General features: G+C 37.4%; 1 protein-coding gene and 2 non-coding genes across 3 annotated transcripts; all 3 read right to left on the minus strand.

Moving 5' to 3' along the window:
* Positions 1-955: 955 nt before the first annotated feature.
* Positions 956-22,325, minus strand: nop2 (NOP2 nucleolar protein homolog (yeast)). The gene is made up of 16 exons (XM_056475511.1): positions 22,179-22,325; positions 21,574-21,712; positions 21,435-21,474; positions 21,273-21,340; positions 20,065-20,306; positions 19,120-19,336; positions 13,677-13,876; positions 13,305-13,394; positions 8,403-8,490; positions 8,158-8,298; positions 7,826-7,965; positions 7,552-7,641; positions 7,279-7,401; positions 3,316-3,413; positions 3,051-3,187; positions 956-1,748 (listed from the first exon to the last, which is right to left on the minus strand). The coding sequence occupies exons 2-16, from the start codon at positions 21,677-21,679 to the stop codon at positions 1,309-1,311; spliced, it is 2,220 nt and encodes a 739-aa protein (XP_056331486.1). The 5' UTR covers positions 21,680-21,712; positions 22,179-22,325; the 3' UTR covers positions 956-1,308.
* LOC130244016 (small nucleolar RNA SNORA29) lies at positions 10,104-10,243 on the minus strand. The gene has a single exon (XR_008839192.1). It is a non-coding gene; the product is annotated as a small nucleolar RNA SNORA29 (small nucleolar RNA).
* Positions 13,470-13,609, minus strand: LOC130244017 (small nucleolar RNA SNORA29). Its single transcript, XR_008839193.1, has one exon. It is a non-coding gene; the product is annotated as a small nucleolar RNA SNORA29 (small nucleolar RNA).
* Positions 22,326-22,761: the final 436 nt, after the last annotated feature.

A 22,761-nucleotide genomic window follows, 5' to 3' on the forward strand; every position in this document is an offset into this window, starting at 1 on the left:
ACACATTATCCTTGCATTAACTATTTGCTCTAATTCCTAACAGAGTTTTAGCCCAGTTTAAACTAGATACTCTTAAGTGACACTGATTATGGCTTTGTTCAAATAACTAGTACTAAAAGTGTTACTTGGCAAGCGCCATTAAATAAATTAAATAACGTTAGCATAGACTGGTGATGCACTACAAATAAAAACTCATCAGTACAGTACGAAATAGGAGAGGCAGTTCTTGTTAAACATAGACTGGACACTCTATCCCTGCAATCATATATGCAGGTGAATCATAATTACCCTTCTACAATACCACTTAATCAACTGGGTGCCAAACTACTCTGATCTAATGTGTTTTACCCACAGGCCTGCTCAATGGCTTCGTTTACCCTTCAGACATAACCTTAAATTATCTCCTTGCGTGTAATCACTGCAGTGTGATTAAAATAAACGCTTTGCCTACACATGCACTACATTTCAACCCATTTAACAGCTTCGGGAGGAACAAGCGGTGATAATTATGGCGTTTTGGGCCATCTTTTGTGGAGACAGAAAGATTCCATACAAAGCACAGTGAAAGTATCACAGTTCAGAGGGTATGAGCTCAGGGCTTCGCAGCACACAATGCGATATGCGGGTTACTATGGTTACGTGGGCATCCGGCCAAAAGGGTAGGAAGAAAGATGGCATATAGCTGAAGTTCATCCACAGAGCGTTTTAGCCATTTGAACCTAAAGAAAACTTTTTGCACACTGACAAATGTTCTGCCGCAGGAGCCAAATGATGTGAAAAGAGAGGTCAAAAGGTTTTGCTGAACAGCAGTCATGATGCACTCAGTCTAAAAGAAAAATTTCACTTCTACCTCAATAGTTTGTGATCCGTCTTCTGAGGTGATGTCCTCAAAGGCTGAAAATAAAGGTCAGCTTAAAGGCAGAAAACAATTTCAGTCTTTCAGAGGAAGGCAAACTATATTTTTGAACTTTTTTTTTAATAAGTATGATGGAAAAAAACATCTCACATTATTTGCAGCATTTCTGTTAAATGTTTCTTTGTTTACAAATCAAAAACTGACAATGAAATTTACATTTATGACATTTAAACCACAAGGTTGAAGTAACCTTCTTGGTAAATCCGTATGGTTGACAGTTATGAAAAGCAGTATAAATACACAAATTCACTGTGTACGTTTCTAAAGAATGATCTTTGAGTCCCCAACAGCAGGCTGGGACTGGTTACACTTTCTGTCTTGGGTCAAACCACTGACAGATCCCAGTGCTGAGCATACAGGTCCGTGTCAATTCACTGTCAGATGACTGAAGTTCACTGGCCGCTTTCTTGCTGTCCGAGCATACTTTTTAACTTCTTAAATTTGTTTTTGCCCATTCTGTTCTTCTTCTTCTTCTTCAGCAAGTTCTTCTTTTTCGTTTTGTTTTCTTTCTTCTCGAATGGACTGCCCTCTTTCTTCTCCTTTACCCCCTCTGTTGTTGGATTGCCATTCATTTGCTTTCCCTTCTGTTTTTTGCAAGGTTTCTCAAACTTTTTTGCAGCTTTACTATCCAACTTGGCAATTTTGGCTTTTTTGGGACCAGTTTTTTTAATCTCGGCTTTCTTTTCAACGATGAGTGGCTTGGATGTTTGAGGATTCAATTTCTGTTTCTTTCTAAAGTTGCCTTTTTCTGGAGTTGAAGCAGGCTTCGGTTCTATAGCTTTTGTCTCTGATGAAGCTGCAGTCTCCATTACAACAGAATCTTCTTGATTTTCTAAAGAATGTTTGAAAAATTAATAAAAAATAAAATATAAATTTGTAGATAAAATTAGGGCTGCAACAACGTCGTGTAGTGACGTGAAGATGTTTAATTAATAATTAATAATGATGCCAGTGTTAAGCTCCTCAGACAGGATGGAGCTATAAAACGAGCATAGGTAACGTTAGAGGAAAGATACATGGCGAGGAAGGGAGCAACATTAGGGTAAATTGCTACAGAATCCTGCTTTTGTTCCGTTTTGAAGTGGGGAACATAATGTTCATGGTGCTGGTGTTTACTTGTTATTCAGCTTGACAAGCATGAGGTAAAAAATTCAAACTGAGCCTTGGTGCGTTGCGTTGGCTGGCGCTGAGCCAGAGAAAGACGTGTCATATCACAATTATGCAGTGTTTTTAACCACCCAATGATTATTTTGTTTTAAATATGTAAATACACACAAGTACTAGTAAAACAATACATTTAGAGTTTGTAAAACACACAAGAAAGTCTATGGAAGTCTAACAATCCATTCAATTATCATTTGCCGATGTGTATTATTCATATCAGATACACGTAGTGAAAGTTCAATCTACTCTTCTCCCAGCTGGCCAGCCACTTGCTTGCATGCATTTAGGGAGTAACTGATGAATTTATGCTGAATCCTGAGTGTTTTGCTTTTATGAATGAGGCATGCGCACGGCAGCAAGTAAACATGGTGATGCCCATCTCACATTATAAACCATGATCAAGATCATTTATACCTCTTTTAAACAACAAAAAACACGCACACATTTTTTTCTGAATTTGAATATCAGGTATTTGATTTTAATTTTGTCTCATTTACAGTCCAAATATTTTAAAAATCTTAAATCAAGACAGGACAAGAAAAATGGCATGAGAAAATTAAGTGATGCTTAAAACTTCTGTTTGAGATGATCTCATTAAGATTATTTTCTTAGCCTATTGGTAAATAATTTTGCATGTTAAGCAAACATAAAAACTTGTCTAGTATTTATCTTGATTTAAGATTTTTTAGATATTTGGATTAAAAACAAGACAATACAAATTTTTTTTTTTTTTTTTTAAATTTTTATTATTATAACAGCTCAGGGATGTTCAAGGACAACATGTTTGTGCACTTTCTAAAAGTTTTAGTCCTGTTTTTGAATAAAGGGTTGGAAATGATTGCTTTTCCTTTTTTCAAAAAATCTGATTAATCGGAAAAATAATAATAATAATAATAATCGACAGATTTATCTATTATTAAAATAATCGTTAGTTGCAGCCCTTATAAAATCATTTGAAATAGGTACACACCTGTTTCTTTTGGTGCAGTGGGGATGGTGTTAGACAGCTTCTTCAGCTTGGTCACAAAAAAACCATCCATGTTGTGAGAGTGGGGGTAGAATCGTCGAGACAGTTTAAGAGAGGGATGGAAACGTTTCTCTTTGAATCTACAGAAAAGAGATCAAGATTTTCAAAGTGCACTTTATAATTTCCCTGGCAAACACACTTGAAGAACTCAATTTCTAGGACTATAACCTTTATTACTGTAGATCGATCTCAAATAAGGTCTCATTACCTGGTGAATCCCTCTTTGCCAAAGTCCAATCCAGTGGGGACAAGCTTAACATTTCTCTTCTTCAGAGCATAGTCTACCACCCACTCATTCTCTTCCACCTATAGAGGAGACAAATCAAATCTTATACCAAATGGATGGAAAATTTTCATATTTAGGAGGCCATTAAATGCAATGATTCACATACTTCAGCTATTCAAAAATAGATTGATAACATTTTACATCTACCCGTTTCACTTTTCCTCTAAAATATTGCAATATCTGATTCAGTCCAGAATCAGACAGAAAATTAAAAAGGTTTTTACCATCCTGAAACTAAAGTTTGTAGACTATTTCTTATAGAATGTAAAACTTCAAGACCATGAATATTCATTATTTCCAGGCCAATAAATGTATCGTGGGAACCTAAGCTCAGGTTATGATATCTCAAGCATTATGATCACTGACCTCGAAGGAATTGGTCATTTGTTTCTGTCATGCCTAAATGGTTTTACATCTCCTCTGAGACAGATGTTGTCATATAATGTGAGATAAGAACATTAAATAGTTGGGGAATGATAAGAAGTGTCCTGAATGCAACACCGTTTTGTGTCTGCAGTAATTTATTTCAAGAAAATAATCCTTTCATGAAGGATGCATTTAATTGACTTGACATTAAATATCAGAACCAGAAAGAGATTTATTGGCAGATATACACATATGTAGGGCTGCACAATTGATTATAAAAAAAAAAACAATCACGATCTTGATTCGACCCCCCACACAATCTTAATCCAACATCTCTGAAATTATATTTTATATTGTAAGCCAATTATATTTTCAAGTTTGGGAGAAGAATAAAGGCAGTCGCACAAGTCTTTACACCGTTTTAAAAGCGTACCTCTAAATGCTGTTTAAAGTGTCACGTACTGTATTTAAGGAATAATTTACCCTAAAAATGTAAATTTCTGGTTTAATGCAACTATGCATTTGCAGCTGCAAAATCACATGTGAGCTGACACACTGTTTGTTTATTACCGAGAAGATGCGCAAATGCCGGCAATTGAGGTCTACTTTAGCGAACAGAACCTGCATAGGCTGTGAAAAGCAGGTAATAATGCTGTAAATAATGTCTCGTTTCCACTGACTGGTATGGTACGGTTCGGTTTGGTACGGGTCACCTTTATCAAGCTTACGTTTCCACTAACAAGGGTACCCTTTTGGTGGGCGTGGTGTATGACAGAAAGTTTCAGTCGACATCATTCTCGCTCGAAGAAATGTCTACAATAAAGCTGTACCGGTCGTTCACGTATCATATGAGAAGCTCTTCTCACAAAACAGATGCTTTACACATAAATACTTGTGTAGAAATGTTTATTACTAACTTTTCTATGAACATGAGTTGATTATAACTGCAGTTTGTTCACGTTTGCTGAAAAATAATGTGCTCCTTTTTTTCCAGCTCCTCCCTTGTTTTTCCCACGCTTCACTCTCGCGTTTGTCAGTGTCTGACAGGATCGGGTTTCAAAAGCACGTGAGTATCATTAGCTCAAGAAATTTGTTATTTCAGATATAGACGCGTGGCGAACACTAGCAAGAAAGCGAAACCGCTCGCGCCTCAAACTGGCTCGTAAAAAACTACAGGGCACAGGGTAAATCTGCTCTTCTTCTTGGCTTTGTGGCTGTTCATCATGACAACGACGAGGTTTGTTTGAGCCCAGGTCGACCATGGCTCGTTATTATATGTATATATAATTCCGCTGTAATGTCTCGGCTCGTCGGCTGTGTATTTTAAACATGGCGGGTTTTTTGTTTTCATTCTGGCTTGTTGCGTAAGCGAATGACGTATCTCTGTACACCAATAGCGTTCAGCTGCGCGTCTAGCTCCGCCTTTTTGTACCCTTTCTCGTGTTTGGTACCCTATCGAAAGGTACGGTACGGTATGCCTTTTGACAGTGGAAACGGCCATAAAAGCTTACCAAACTGAACCGTACCACTCAGTGGAAACGGGCCATAATGTTCAGATTGTCGTACGGGAAGTATGATTTGTCCCCACTGTCGCCACTGGCTTGCATGGTTCGGGACATTTGAAGCTGCGCATCAATGGATTTGCTCTTAAGTGTTTGGACTCTCAGTGAAAATTAAACCACACTGAACTGAACTAAATTGAACTTAAACTGAAAACTGAACTGACACTGTTTTAATCTACTATAATCTTCTATGTTAAACTGCTTTGATACAATCTTCATTGTAAAAATTAATTAGCATGTATGTTTTTTTTTTCTCTAAGTGATGGCAGGCATGACGAGTGCACTCGACAGTGAAAGTGAAACTGAAAGCGTGCACATTATTTAAATGACCATATCGCATTTTAAAGTTATGATTACGATAAGAATTTGACATGTGTTTCTTTCATATTGAACACAAAATGTTTTACAGTGTCAGTATAGCTACTTTAGCCAATATAACACTGAATAAAATGCAAGAGGGAATCCGATAATGACACACGTCTCATTTTATCAGTGAAAAAATGAGTCTAATAATGTTCTCAATGACAAATGGCAAGCATACATCTTAAACATGGTAATTCAACTTCAGAATTATGAATAGTTGTATTGTGATGTAATCACTTTAATGTGCATTAACTACCAGGACAATTTTAAAGTCTATTCAAGTCCACCATTCTAAGTGTAGACAAAATTGATCATTTTTACCAACAGTAGAACTACACGTATGCCTAATATTATTATTGTTGTTTTACCATATGTTTAAGAATAAACAATAATAATAGCCTACTCATATTAACCTTTATTTTACATCTACAGAACTGTGAGAAAATTAAGCTAGATTTATAATTTCGCCTGGCGCCGCATCGAAACGGACAAGGCTTTTATACCTGCCGCGTTCGCCGTTGTGATATTCTTTCAAATGAAAGGGGTGGTCAAAACAACTGACCGTTAAGTCAAACGGATAAACAGAGAAGTAGAAAGTTTCCGGAACTACATCATACCATTAATATCATTCAATATTTTTAAACTAAATTTTTTATTATTTTTATAACCATTCACGATTTTTTTTTATCAAACTTTAATGCATCACTTGCTTTTGTTCATATCTTGGACAGTTTTACCTATTAAAGTTTACTAAAATATCAATGACAACAGAACATGGGTTGCTCTACAAATATATTTTTTTATTATGGCAACAATAAAAGCAACAACAAAAAAAAAAAGTACACTTACTAAGAAAATACAGATTTAGCCCACTCCACAATTCACACATTACAGTTTGGCTAGTTTCTGTCCTATAATTATGCTAAAAAGGCAATAATGGTTCAACATTCCTGACCATTATCACCAATAAAGCCTAGAAAAACAGGGCATCAGTTTATTGTAAACCGACAGGTTTAAATATTCCTTTCCAGTTATCAAAGAAATAATTTGTTCCTTAATTATAGTTTTGTAACCATTAAATTATTTTAAATTCAATATCATAACATATACATCAGTGTAAAACCTATGACTGGTGGAAAAACATATTTCTGTGATTGTGTACCTGGGTCTCCTTTAGCCTTGTCCTCTTTTGGCTTTAACAAACTTAGCCCTCAGGTTTTTCCAAACTTTAACAAAAACTTTCCTCCTTTTTCCCCAATTTCTAGCCAAGAATTATTGACTATCTGGTTATCTTTATGATCACGGATCATAAAGATGTCTGTACAGTCATACCTGTTTCAGACAAAATCTCTTCAAAGTGTTTCATATTCAACTCAAATCAAATGCAGCGAAGCGCTAACTGTTTGCTGGAGTCTCAAAAAAAAAATCATGCGCTCCGCCAGCCGAAATCATGTTGCGCGCACAAAAAGCAAACCTCCGCAAACACAGCAATTATGTCACATTCGCCACACACACTCAAGCAAACTAGAGGACACGTCGAGTATAAACCAGGTTCAATTTAACTAGTCTGATTTTGAGAATAAAAAAAACTCACCATAATAGAGCATGTGCAGTAAACAAGGTATCCACCAGTCTGAGAGTCAGCATTGACAGAGTCGATAGCAGACAGAATGAGCTCCTTCTGCAAATGAGCTGAGCGAAGAATATCAGCCTCATCCTGAGGAAAGAAAACAAAGACTTTTTAGAATTTTTAATAGAAAATGCAACGGTCTTCAGAATAAAGGCTGAAGCATGTGTTCAAAAACCTTAAGATCAAATACCCCAATAAGAATAGGACACAAACAGTTGGTTTTGAGAACAGAATTACCTTGCCAGTTTTCACTGCTGGATCTTTGGAAATGACTCCTGTACCTGAGCAAGGAGCATCCAAAAGCACTCTGTCGAAACCTCCCATTACCTACAATCCAACACAAAACACTTCAGATAAGACACAATAACAACTAAACCACATTAAGCCTACAGAAATATATGAATAATTCTAAAATGTAGCAATAACAGAACAGTAAAAAAACAAAAAGCTTAACTAAGTGTGAAATATTCCATGACCAAATAGGACTGAAGAAGAAAAAAATAGTGCTGACCTTTGGGAACTGTCTGCCGTCATAGTTGCATATGACAGCGTTGGTGACACCGAGGCGATGGATGTTTCCCACCACGCTCTTCAGTCTGTCTACATTTGCGTCATTAGCCACGATCATGCCGGTGTTCCTCATGAGCTGAGCTGCACCGCACAAATTATACACAAACTCTAAAAACATTTTCTGACACTTCAATTAATGTTGTAGAAAGATAATAGTGCATATTTCCACATTGCTTTTATTCTCTTGTGTCAGCTGTGCCAATAAAAAAGAGATTAGCCACTTTACAAAAACACAGCAGTTGGTCTGACTGCTATGGAGAAGCATATGCTCACCCATATATGTGGTCTTGCCTCCAGGAGCGGCGCTCATGTCCAACACGGACTCCCCCTCCTGGGGAGACAGAGCCATTACAGGCAGAAATGACGATGCGCCTTGTAACATGTAATGGCCTGCCAAATATTCAGGAGTTGCTCCTGTATGAAACAAACAATTACTATTGACAATGTGAGCTTACGGGCACCTGAAATAAAGGACAAAGAAAAAACAAATCTTATTTTGAAATGACAATGAAACTGACCTATGGGAACAGAGGAGTCATAGATAACCAGTCCCACTTTTGACCATTTCCCCAATGGATCCAGGTTTACTCCTCTGTTGATCAGAGCCTGTGTTAAAGAATGAGCCATTAGATTACACAAGAAATCTGTGAACCAGATTGACATCTATATAACCACTTTGACCTTTTTTTGCACTTTAATCTTATCTGTTATTGGTGTTACGTTATAAAAACGGGTAAAACAAGACACCTAAAAAAATGAGACTTAAGTGCCTATCTTGTAGTAACATTTAAACATTGTCTTAAAAAAAACTAAACTGTTTCCCAGAACTAGTTTGAAGTCATGCTGATTGCATCTTCAGTTTAAGCACGTCTATTGATTCTTAGTTTGACAATAGTCACAAGAGAAGTCCGACTGCAGGAAAATTTCTGGTTGTTGGTGAGCATTTAGTGATTTAGCTAATTTAATGAAGCTACTAGAAAATTTTTATTTCATGTGTCATAGTGCTCTCATGAAAACTTGATGCTGAAGAGACAAAATGGTTTAATAAAGCTGTTACACATTTCTCTCATTAATCTCATGCTTTATGAGACTCTAGATGAACCGCTGAAGTAACGTACTGTTTTGATGTTGTTCTTGCTACTTTTTGAGGCTTTGAACGTGACTGTTGCTATCTATGGAGGATCATAGAGATTTTGAATATCAAAAAATATGCCAATTTGTGTCCTAAAAATGAACAAAGTCTCAAGAGTTTGGAATAGGATGAGGGCGATCAGTGTTGGGCAGTAGCGTAGCTACAAGCAGTGACGCTACTAGCTTAACTGCACTTCTGAGTAGCTTGACGGTAGCGTCGCTACTTTCTAATTATTAGTCAAGTAGTGCAGTAGCGTCCACACTAGCTACCTTTACCGATGGCGGATCAAAAAGTGACGGCACCGACATTCACGGAGCTGTGAGACTGGTGTCTAGCCGATGAAAGTAAATCCATATGATAGAGAGAATGACGAATTCTTCCTGTTTCACGGTGTTCGACAACAAAGTTTTTGGTGCGTTACTGCCACATCTGGTTGGCGACATTGCCAACCGAAACTTGCTTGATGGAAAGATGACTGAGGGAGAAGAGTTATTTCAGAAGCAGGATTCCTCGTGACCATACCTCGAGAAGTACATGTTAAGATGCAATAACTTCTGATGCTGTGCTCAAAAATATATAAAAACACACACAATCACACACACACACAATATAATGCTAATTCCAAAATATTTCGCTTTACTATAAATTACTATAGTATTTTAAATGTGGTTTTATTGGATTTTTTGTTTTAGATGTTATATACTCTAATGTGTTTCTGTTTAGTACAGCATATTATTTACAGTAAATAACTGAACTAAACTATTATGCCTCATATGTTTCATTGACAGATTTTTTGATCACTTCGATATGATTGACTTGGATTTAAGTTGCTTCGATTTAAAAATTAAAATTGTAAAAATAGCTTAGATGTAGCAAATCTACTTTTGCCAAGTACCTTTTAACTTAGCTTGATACATTTCCCAGGGGGTAGCTTTTAGTGAAGTTAAGCTACATTTTAAGTAGAGTAGCTAATAACTTAGCTCACTACATTTTTCAAGTAGCTCGCCCAACACTGAGGGCGAGTAATTAATGACAAAATGTTCATTTTTTTTCTAAATTAAATAAAAATTATTTTATAAATATATTCTGACAAATGTACTGCCAATTCATATAGAAGTGGAGGGGGCATAGCCAACCACCTCTTCAGATCTTGACAGAGTTCCTTTATCCTGTTAGCATAGCCACACACCTTGTGAAACAGCAGATGGGTGGTACTAAAACAGGAAGTATCTGTACTTCAGCAAAATAACTTTAAGTTCACAAAACCTGTCATGTCAACCTGACCTTACAGTGAAAATGACAAACTTCTCTAGTGCAAAGATGTACAAACTCGGTCCTGGAGGGCCGGTGTCCTGCATAGTTTAGCTCCAACACACCTCACTGGACGTGAGGAAGAGCTTGATTAGCTGGTTCAAGGGTGTTTAGTTAGAGTTGGAACTAAAATATGTACGACACCGGCCCTCCAGGACAGAGTTTGGACAGCCCTGGTCTAGTGACATAAGCTAGATTTTCCACTCATTCATTCAGCTAAACCTCAGCCATTTCCACAATCAAATACAACTTTGCATTTGGTTTTAGTGCACTACCTACATCTTAAAATCGAATCTACAATGCATTAAACTAAGCCTTTGCCATATCAATCAAGCCTTTGTGTCACATACACTTTCATGTTAGTGAAATTGGACCGCCCGACCACACACAAACATCAAATTTCAGGGGAAGACAGGTCAAAGATAGGTAGCATTTAGAAAGAGGAAATGTTTTTTCTTTTTGAATAATGATATTCTGAGCACATTTCCACACCCACAAACCTGCTGTGTGTGTGGCACAAAACGAAACATGATCGCTTGGTTAACCAATAACAAATTGGGAGATCCTTGACCATTCATGCAATCCGTGACCTAAAGTACATGCAAATCTCGAGGGTGTGCTAATGAATAGCCAAAAATACAGTCCATACTGTGTTCTGTTCGGCCTGTTTTCCAACGGGTTTTACACTAGCGCAATTTACATGAGAAAAGGGAAACAATGGTATATGAGGCTCACGTTATGGACATTTTCAGGCACTGAACTGTTATTATTTAACTAAGCCCATATTTTCTTTATAAGGCACCTTTAAAATAAAATAAAATTTATCTCATGGTTTCCGCTACATTTGTTCTTCCATAGCAGGGCTACATTACAGCTTCTCATTCAAAACTTTCAGGTGTTGCTGTTTTTTTATAGCGGGTTATAAATCACAACAAAACGTAGGTAAATTATAACAGAGCAAACTTTTCTGCAATCGTAGTGGTGCTGTGCATTATTTGTTTAACCCTTTAAGGTTACATGCTGACTGACCAACTGACAGGACTGTGCAATGCATGAGGCCAGCAAATACGATGTAGCTTTCAGTTAGGATGAACAGTTTCCATAATTATACTATTTATAAATAAAGGTCTATGTTTCCGCATACAATAGGTGCGTTCAACATGAAGCACAGCTGCAGCCTGTGATCAACAAGATTAGTAGAGCGCAGGCGGAGTTGAAAAACAGAGCCGTCAGGCCGGACACTTCGGGGCTCAGAGTTGCGGCAGTGATCATTTATTTATTGCAATAACAACAAAAGATTTACAGTACAAATAAAACAGAATACAGTCTCTACAAACTATAGTTCATTTTTAAACAATACGGTAATTATAAATTAAATTTATGTAGCCTATATAACAAACACATGAGAAATAAGGGGGAAACAATAGGGCACATAAAAAGGAATTACATATCCACGAATAGGGTTGTTTTGGATAATGAAAGCATTTTTAAAAAAGCACTTTAATCCAAAAAGATTGAACAAAAGGACCAAAATGATTTAACTAACTTTAAGTAGAAATTTCCCAGAAAGAGCAGGTACATTAAAATTTTTGCATAAACGGCTTGACAGAAAATAAAATATTTTATAATCATATATTTTTATACTTAATTAAATATGTTTTTACTTAATTTGTTAGGAAATCTTTATACGGGTGTCAGGATCAATGATGATAATTATTTCATTACAAGTCTAAGACTTATTTTAGTTAATATTTGGGTTATTTACTAAAATATATTATTTAAATTGTTTATGGAGCTAAATACAGTAGTCTGTATAAAAAAAGGCCAAATAAACTTGTGCAAACAATCTAGCCCTCATAAACATATTTGTAGTCTTTTAATAAGCATGATGTGTACAAGATAGAGAGGGTATGAAAAGTTAATTGTTTGTTTTGAAATTTGTGAGACGGAATTTGTCCAATAATAAACTCGAAACACATGTGGTTGTTGTCATGCGGTGAACTCAGCCAATCGTGTAATGTCAGTGTCGTCATCTCAGCTCCAGCAGGCGCTCTTCAGATGTTGCACTGGCTGAATCAGTCATCTGATCTCGGAGTGCTGTCGCGGTACGTTCATGCCACATGTGACAGTCATGTAGCGTTGGCGCAGCATTAATCCCGACAAAATTTCTAACAGGCATGCACCGCTTTAAGACCTATCGATCTGCGCAGCGCTGCTTTAGGGTCGAATGCACCTAATGACTTTACATGTAGGACTTTGCAGTTATTTAGAGGACTCTTTATTCTAACATATATAGACATAATAAACTAATAGTCAGTCCATAATTTCAACTATTTCAGGCCACTGAATAATTTAAATGCCTTAATTTTTTTTTTTAATATACAGACACATCCCAACAAAAAACTTTTTTCAGTGAGGTACAATAATAGAACATTTATGAGCTCATATTCCGTGTTGACAATACACACCTACATAACTCATTACTTTATTGCTAAAAGAAAATCCACTGTTTATAGCAATTATTTGAATATCATTAAAAAAATATAATAATAATAATAATAATAATAATGATGAAAACAGATGGTTATGTTCCATATGGGATAATGAATATGCACAGCCCATTTAATTTAATTTACTAGTGAGATCACAATGATAAATGCCGTCCCTTTTTAAGTTTATCTGAACTTGAATTATACTTTTATATGTAGTATGTCGAATTTTACTTCGAAAAAAGGACAGGCACCATTCTGTGAAACAGGCAGCCAAGTATGGTCTTGAGGCATAATATCCATTTCCATACTTTTTTTGTTATTTTAAAGTGTTTATTGTTATATCAGGCACTTTTTTGATCCACATTAAATAACATTTACTTAGCATTGTTCAAAAACAAAACTGTATAAGTACCCCTCTCTTTTAAAATATTACAACATTTTGTTAAAAAAAAAAAAAAAAAAAAAATTCAAGATAAGTTTCAAACCTGAGCCAAGTCTCTCCTCCTGGTTTTCAGGGTGTTGGTTCTGATGGTTACTGGTCTATGAACTTCATTGGCCTCAAGAAAATCGATCAGCTAAAATTGAAAATTGCAGTCCAATTAACAAATGAAAACAAAATTCAATAATAACAGCTTTGAAATCATTATCAAATATAAGTGTACTGTCAATTCATATAGAGGTGGAGGAAGTGTGACCATCCACCACTTCAGATTATGACAGACATTTTTTATCCTGTTGGCATAGCCACACACCTTGTGAGGAAGCAAGTGGGTGGTGCTAAAACAGGAAGCATTTACACTTCAGCAACTTAACTTTTTACAAAACCTGTCATGTTATGTATAGATCCAAATACAAACCTCAGAAAGAGAGAAAAGATCCATGAGTTTGCCGATGAGGAACTGGTTGTAGCTGTAATAGGTGCAGAGGTCGGCACACAGCAGAGATAGATACTCTGATCTCTCCTTGCCTTCTTCTCTCTTCTCACTGAAGTTGGACAGTACATCCACATTATCTTTAATCCTCTGATGGATGGTCTTCAGGTCCATCGGTAAAAGACCTATGTGCATGAGAAATTAGGGCAAAGGATTAAAAATTAGGGTTGCGTGTTTAAAAAATATATATCTTTTTAAACATGCTGAAAGAACTATATTATAGCACAACCAAATCTAGAGTTTAAGAAGGAGTGACATTTTACAGTTGTATCCATCTTCCACAGGACAGCAGGTTTTTTATTTTGCTGCCATGGACATGCTACTCATATTTTAAACCAGTTGCAGCTTTATGGTAAAGCTCTTCGTCTACTGGATGTAAACAGCAATAAAGACCCATTACTCAACATGAGCAGTTGTTTGAACAGCTTTGGATTTGCATCTGCAATTGCAGTTGCAAACTAACAGACTAGTCAATTTTAATGCTTTGCGATGATGCTGTTTGACTGATGTTGACTACTCATGCTGCACAGATCATGTGCTTTTTGACTACATGGTATCCTTACACATGAAGCTAAGTTCACAGCATAAAACCTGCCCACACAATTAACTGCTTGACTTTAATATATCTAAGTTGACTTCAAAAAATCTTAAGTTGTTCAGCCCCTAGTGTGTGTGACACTATAGGAGCGATTGTTGTGAGTGCATCACAGGAGCTTAAAACTGTACATATATGTAGACAGAGCTGTGATGGGAGTGCTTTTTCGCCTAGTATAGTGTCTCTTACAAAAGTTGTATGTGGGCGGCATGTTCATGAACACAACTTTTATAAATGTTAAAACCCTCATGAAAATTAAAAGTCAGTTGCTGTTGCACTATCAATTCTGTGGCATCTGTCGTCTGCATGATTGATGTTAGGTTTGGGCGATGTAGACCAATTTGGCATCGTATGATGTCTAATGTGAAACATTGCGGTGGACGATGGCATTGTCGTCGTAGGGGGTAGTGATTTAATCATTTATGAATAATTAATAAATAAATTAATTATTTGTAGCCTACCGTTTCAACTACCTGACCCACATGGTCTTTGTTTTACCTATAACCAAATCATAAATAAATAAAAATAGGTTACACACAAATTACCACCTGTCAATCACTTTTTTTCCGTGGGACTCTGGCATAAATAGGCAGAGTGATTGTGTCGTTATAATAGAGTCAACAAACTTGGTTGGTAAAAAAGGTGAGCAACCAATAATATCTGAGGTTTTCGCTATAATTACTAAATACAAGCGTAAAAGCAAAAGATGGAAGCAGTGTACTGACGCTGTGACACGTTACCTGATAAATTCAAAAGACCAGAGAGTCGTTAGATAAGATTAGACACAAATTTGTCCACAAATTAGACAAGATTAATTAAAACGAGAAATAAATTGCTGAAATATAATTAGGTTTTTGGCAGTGTGCTGGTTATAGAGACCAAAACACTTGCGTGCATCTGAGCTCCAGCAGTCAGTGGGTGCTGCACAAAACCCCAGAGAGCAAACTATAGTTGTTTACTATAGTGAGACATGATCCAGTTGTACATCCTTGATAAACTGTCTGACATGCACTTAGGGCTGCACGATTAATCGAAAAAAGATCACCATCTCGATTCGACCCTACACACGATCCTAATTCAGCTTTTTCTGTGATTCAGCCAATTGTATTTTCAAGGTCAGGAGAGAAGAAAAGGTGGCCGCAGAAGTCTTCAAAGCAACATTGAAACCTTCAAATGGCGTTGAAAGTCTCACGTACTGTATTTATAAGGTATAATTCACCCAAAAATGTCATTTTTGTCTTGGAATGATGTATTCACGGTCGCGAAATCGCACGTGAGCTGACGCACTGTTTGTTTACTGCCGAGAACAAACAGGACATATTGAAAGTCTGTTCAAGTCCACCATAATACAAAATTTTGGATTAAGCAACAGTAGACCTACACATAGGCCTAATACTATTATTGTTGTTGTTTTACCATATGTTTGAGATTTAACAATAATAATAATAGGCTAATCATATTAACCTTTATTTTACATTTACAAAATCGTGATCTTGATTTTAGGCAAAAAAAATTGTGATTCACATTTTTGCCAGAATCGTGCAGCCACTGCTCTCTCGGGTTTTGTGCTCAAAGCACCCACTGACTGCTAAAGCTCAGACGCACGCATGTGTTTTGGGCTCTATAACCAGCCCACTGCCAAAAACCTAATTATATTTCAGCACCCCGTGTTACATTGAAAACACTGTATTTCATTTCAGTCTTGAAGGCTGCCTCAATGTATGCAGCCATGGTAGAAAAGTAGCACAGCAGCAGCCTCCAAAATCAGACGCAGACTTATTGCTAATTAAAAACCACCTCGTGGATTTTCATAAGTATAAATATTTTAAATGTAATCATTAACTGAATTAGTTACACTGTAACACCGTGTCCCAACAACAAGTGATGCACAAGATTCCAGTGACAATCAATTTGACTATCTGCACCAGATGCAACATGACAAACATTTAAATACAGCCATTCAGAAGCACAGAATAGTGCATAGCACGCCAACAAAAGGAAGGGTTATAATCTAATTGATACATTTTAAGGCCCAATCCCAATTCTACCCCTTAGCCCTTCCCCTTACCCCTACCCCTCGTTTTGCGCGTTCACTTCAAGGGGTAGGGGTGTCCCAATTCTCTTTAGCTTGAAGGCGTAGGGCTAAGAGGAAGGGGTAGATAGCCCTTTGAACGAAGATTTTTCAGGACCACATTCGAAACCAAAGTGTAAGAAAATTTCCCAGAATCCAACAGCCACAACGGCAGTATTGCTGAACCCGGAAGTAAGGAGATCCACAAATTACAATTTTTTGTCTTTATTACGAATTTTTACAACAAACAAACATATGTTTTAATTGATTCATAACCGCGTTCGTGTTTTACCGTCATCCTTTAAAAAAAATAAAAAATAAATAATTACCACATTAGATGGTTATGACAACATAATATATGCCTTCAGTGATTTCTTGAAGATAAATACCAAAAATTAAAGCAACTGGAATAACTACAGCAGTCGCGATCGTCTGATATCACATGAAGCATGAGATCGTGATGACATGTGACGTGCAGGTGCTGTCCTAATTCTTAGGGGTAAATTTTGAAGCCCTTCCCCTTCATACTTGGTTTTAAGGGCCAAGGGGGAAGGGGAAAGGGAAGAGGTAGGGGTAAAAAAAAAAGAATTGGGATTGGGCCTTAATCTCTTTAAAATAACTAATAGATGCTGAGTAACTGATATGTGTTGGTTTGTATGGAGTCATAGTTCAAACGGTTTTTGTTTACAATCTCAGATTGCTAGCATTTAACACTGAATAAAGCATACAATCACTACCTGAGTTAATCATTGTCATAGAAGTTAATGCTGTTGTTCAGCTACACAAAAAAAAAAAAAGGTTCTAAAATATAAATTTCAGGTGATGGTTAGGACAAAAACTCCTTTTAACAAATATTCCTTTTATCATGCATGTAGTTAGGACACCGTGTAGGCTTAATATTTAGGTATGCTCACTCCACTTGGTTTTATCAATCTGGCAACCTGCATTTGCATGGAGTCATCGCCAGAGGGGGCAGGGGAAAAGGTGTTTTGAATTAGGAGTGCAACACCTAGTTTAACCATTTGGGGTGTCAATCTTAGGGCGTACTCACACAATAGCCACATTTCCACTATCGGGCCAGTGCGAGCCAGGGCTTTAATTGGGCCAGGCCGGGCCAATAGCCCGGGAGGTTGAGAAATGAGGCCGAAATCATGTCGCGTTTCCACTGTCGGGCTGGTTGCTCGCAGCGCGTCACGCAAACACCGCCCCCAGAACGTCCCCCGAATCAAACGTCACACAACCCGCCCACTTCAGCGGGAACAAAAAACTCAAATTATAACCACAAACATAACCTGGCCATCACTACGAGAGCAGGAAGATGGAGAACACCGAAGCGATTGCTTTTTTACTGTTTGTGGTCTGTTGGTGTAAGGCGATCCCTGGATAAGGACATTCGAGTTCGGCGGCATTTACTTCGAACACAGATTTGATAACGTCCTCATTTCTGCAAACGCCGTCTATTTGCCTCTGAACATTTTCCTCGGCCCAAATGTTCAGAAGAGCCCTGGTGTCCTCAACTGACCAGTACTGTCTGCTATCCATTTTTTCTTCTTCTTAGTGAGTTGATCAAGCGCGATAGCAAAACAAATGTAAGGGAAGAAAGCATCTTGTCTCCTCTTTACCTGACAGGAAAACTCCGCCTTTGTACGTAACCCCGCCCCGAAGCCCCAGTTGGCCCTCCTTGGCCCAAGGTATTCGGCGGGCCGAAAAAGGCTGGACGCTGACCCCAAGGAAGCCCTGCTTTGGCCCGATTAAGCCCCGGAAGTGATAGTGGAAACGCGACTGGCCTTGGCTCGCCCTGGCTCGCTTGCTTTAGGCGCGATAGTGGAAACGTGGCTAATGTATAGTAAAGCACGCTTGTCCCCCCTCCCGTCTCCACCGACCGCCCGCACTCACATTACATTCGGGCCTGGGCACGCTTACGTCATCGATGATGCGCTGGTCAGAAGCGCTCTTGCTCAGCACAGTGGAGATTTCTTCAGTTATATCGTCGTTTAAGTCATTTGATATGCAGCGACATGCAGTAAAATATTTCGTCAAACAGATCAGCCACTTTTGACACTCATAAACAATCAAAGTCCTCATGCTGCAGGAATTAGGAGGTTTGCTGAAGGTGCGGAGCTTTCGTGCAGTGAGAGGTTTGCGTCTTTAATAAACTACGACAGTTTGCATTCATTGAACAGTAACAATGATTAATAAACGCATATAAAACAGTCCCTTAAAAGTCACGTCTCGCTTTCAGTTTCGGGCTTTGGCACGTTTTGCACAAGCCCAAGTGAACCGGGCTCCAATTCAGAGCACTCACACTTCTCAAATGATCCGGGAAACGGGCCTGGGCACGGTTCGGATAGCATAGTGCGAGTAGGCCCTTATATACTGCACCTTTAATTAAAAATATTTTTTCTTAAAGTTTTTCATCCTTTTTTATCTCCAAAAATATTGGAATCAGATTTACTTTTAAAATATGAAAAAAATTTCTCAGTTCAAAAAATTAAGACATGCTGAAAATATCACATATGCCTTTGGCTTCAATTTTAACTGAACATTGTACACAAGACAATACCAGGATATATCAGGGCTTAGTTAAAATATAACAGGATATGAATGTTGGTCCATATCGCCCAGCCATAATGAAAAATACAATTCTGGGTAAATTAAAGCTAAGAAAATCAGTAGTGTGGTCATAATTAAGCTGTGCTTACCCTCCTTAGCTCTATCTGCAGCACCAGGAAGTTTGAATTTCTCTGTGGTATCAATATTTGCTTGAACAGTATCCTCCTCCTCACTATCATCCTTTTCTTTGTCATCATCATCCTCCTCCTCCTCCTCGTCGTCGTCGTCATCATCATCATCATCACTTTCTGGTTTTATGCTTGTTTGCTTTTTCTGTTTTCTTGCAGCTTTTTCTATTGGCAGAAGCTGTCAATGAAAAAACACATTAGAAAATTGTGTACATTTTGAGTTTGTCTTTTTTTTTTTAAGATTATAACATGTCAATTGGAAGTATAAGGTTGTCATAAACTGAATATGCCTTAATGTTGAATATTTTTATTCACAGGGTACCAACCAAGTGGTTATTTTGCATTTGCACTTTTTAGTAAAAAATGTCTTAAATATTGACAGCCCGATTAAATACTGATCCAAGAAAAGAAAACAATATGCTGTTGATATAGCTTCCAGTGAATCTCACAGGGAAATTAAAAGTCAAGCACGCTGTACTGTTGGACACAGCTTTTTTTGAACCTCATTTTGTAGTAGCGGTAGAAGAAAATAAAGGCATTAAGTGTAAAAAAAAAAATAGTGGTCATGTCAATGGCTTATGAAGACTTCCAGCTTGTTTTCAACTAAAGCAGGAATAATAATCCAACTTTTCCGTAACTGTAACAAGAGGCAATTCAATGATAGCTTTACATTACAACATCTGCCATTTGATTATTTATCAATATTTGGACTTTTTGGGATTCTCGGAAGCTTTGGAAATTAAAAATGTAAAAAGGGAAATACGTTAGGACCACTATTGTTTACATCCCTCAAAATAGTCTATATAATAGCACTTCAGTTCATATGTTAATGACATCTGGTAATGTCAAAATTTCCCCTTAGATAAAAAAATTTGTTTCACTGGTTAAAAAAAAAAAAAAACATACCTCTTCTTCATCACTGTCTTTTTCATCACCTTCATCAGCACCATAGTCATCAACCATATCATCTTCATCGTTGTCATCATCATCCTCATCATTCTTCAAGCCCTTGTGATCAAATTTCTGCTCATCATCGTCGTCATCATCATCTTCCCATTGGCTGTCACTATCCTCATCTTCCTCAGACTGTTCAAGCTTTCGCTTCCTCTGTGCTGGTTTCAGCCACTCTTTATTCTCATCAGAAAAACCTGAAATAAGCATAAATTGATTATTTTATTGATTCATTTTATATTAATTGAGAAGCAGCAGTCCACCTTTAATCTCCTACTTGAAAAGAGGGCTGGGAACACAATCTCGGTTAAATATAAAGGGACAGTCCCCAAAACAGCACAATTTGGATCAAGCCTAATGCTGTGTTCACACTAGGCAATAGACGCGTGAACATTTTCAGTTTACTTGCTTCATTCGCATGTCAAATTCACTTCACAACAGACGTGGATTCGCGTCATGGGTGGGGCTTCTGTCTGCCCAGTGACTCTAGCTTCGTTGATAAATGGCTAACATGGATTTTATTGAGAGAATAGCTGTGTTTATTTGCTTTCGTAGAACTAAAAAACAGCGTTGATTTGTTTGGAGCAGTGTCTAAGTCCATTAAATGTATTCAGAGGTGCACCCAGCTCTGTGAGTTCAATCAACTCCTCCAGAAACTGTACCTGGATGATGGAAGCTTTCAGCTGTGCTTCTGACTGAGCCGAGCACAGTTTGATGAACTGTTGTCGGTGTTGGCAGGAGGATTTTCTTCCAGGACACTAACAACAGGCATTGCATCATAATCACGCCCCCACAAGAGCAAGCTCCTGATTGGTTAACGTGGCGCGAATGCCCGCTGAAGTTCAGATTTTCAAACTAAAGCGATACACTCAACTCGCACCGCTTCATTTGCGCAAATCACATCCTTTGCACCGCCTCATTCGTATCGTGCCACAGGATGTCCATTCGCATCTTTGCATTGACTTAACATTAAACACTATTGCTTGACGCTTCTTTGGCATCTGGTGTGAACACAGCATAAACGGGGCAGTTTCAAAGAGTTCTAAAAAATTATTAATGTGGTATTTTGAGCTGAAACTTCACATACACACTTTAGAGACATCAGCAACTTATTTTACATCTTGTAAAATAGTGCATAAAAGGTCCCCTTTAAAACTTAATACCTTTTTGGGGCTTTTCCTCCTGCTTAGGTTCTTTGAGCTGTTTGGTAACCTGGGCTCTCTTTGCAGCTCTGTACAAATAAAAAATACATACAATTAAAAAAAAATTAAGTTCTCAATCTAGATACGAAAATATTAAATGTTTCCAGATCGTGAGAAATTTACCGTTTCCTCGCTCTGCTTGAAAGTTTTTTTGGCCCCTCATCTGTGAAAAGAGACCATTAAACAATATTAGAAAACAAATGCACGCATGCATTAAGAAAATAACAACAAATGAACATATATTAATATATGTGTTGTTTACCATCAGCCAAAAACTTAGAGAGCTCAGTTTCTGCTCCTTTCTGTTTCCTGGCCTTACGTCCTGGTCCTCTTTTCACCTTAATGGTGGGATCCAACTTCCTTCCCATGCTTGATACTTATAAGGTTGTACTACAGCACCGCTGCAAGCAAGAAATTGACATTATTTAACGTCAAGCATATCTTAAAGCATACGAACACCTCACAATGTATTGATTGTACCATGTGGCTTTCTTCCAGTCTACAGTGTATCTCACTTTTAAGTATTCATGATATTTTTTATTGTATTTAAACATATATCTGCCTGTTGTGGTGACAAATATAACTTTCAAGTTACTTGCATAACAGGCTGGTTGATTGTTAGCTAGGAACATGAAACTACTTACAGTTTTAACATGTGCCAACAATCATAAGGCCACAGAAATATAGATATTCATATTTACATTATTGCAGCAAATTTAAAACCATGTTGAGGTAAAAACAATGACGTGCGTACTGGACACTTTAAATTAGCACGGCAACGAACTGCGAGACTAACGTTAGCTTAATGTGACCGGATAAAGACATAAAAATACAGTTAAAAAAACGATAATGTCATCAGATACTCACAGTTTAACAAAAACGCGTTCCTACAAATATTCCGACTCTTCTTTAGAACACTCCGAAAACATATAGACTTTAATGTGCGAAAGTTACCACAGTACATGTGCCACTCATGCTGCTGTGAACTAGCCAGCGCACATGTGATTTCAGCACACGTTGGTTTTCCGGAAGTTGCTAGCGATGCCCGACTCCTGAATGATTCTTGGGAGTCAAATCTTTTTAACGAGTCGTTTTTTTCTTCAGCATTTTTAGGCGATTCGAGGATTAAGTTAAAGAAACTTTTAACTGAGGAAAAAACACAGAACACACAAATGAAACATAATTTTTTATTTACCTGTGTTTATTACTTGGTGTACTGATAACATGAACTGTTAAGACAAAAAGGGGTGGCAACTATATTAGGACACGTTACAATTTCAGGGTTACTTATATAACACAATGACAATCACAAATAGACATTTTACAGTATGAATTTTCCTATATAAAATGTCAGGTAATACAACATTATTTCCAGTATCAGCTTAAATTTTGAATACGAAACACAGATATAAAATAGTTTATTTAGCTTATTAACTGACTAATCTCAGCA

The sequence above is a fragment of the Danio aesculapii genome, chromosome 16 (assembly GCF_903798145.1).
Source record: "Danio aesculapii chromosome 16, fDanAes4.1, whole genome shotgun sequence".
Classification (NCBI taxonomy): Eukaryota; Metazoa; Chordata; class Actinopteri; order Cypriniformes; family Danionidae; genus Danio; species Danio aesculapii.

Bases quoted from the DNA above. Each gene is read 5' to 3' on its own strand.
- nop2 (XM_056475511.1), bottom strand. From the start codon at position 21,679: ATGGGAAGGAAGTTGGATCCCACCATTAAGGTGAAAAGAGGACCAGGA. The intron at 21,475-21,573 runs GTAAACAACACA...CTCTTTTCACAG, and splicing joins CTCTAAGTTTTTGGCTGATG to ATGAGGGGCCAAAAAAACTT. The intron at 7,642-7,825 runs GTCAGCACTATT...GTTGGATTGTAG, and splicing joins ACGGCAGACAGTTCCCAAAG to GTAATGGGAGGTTTCGACAG.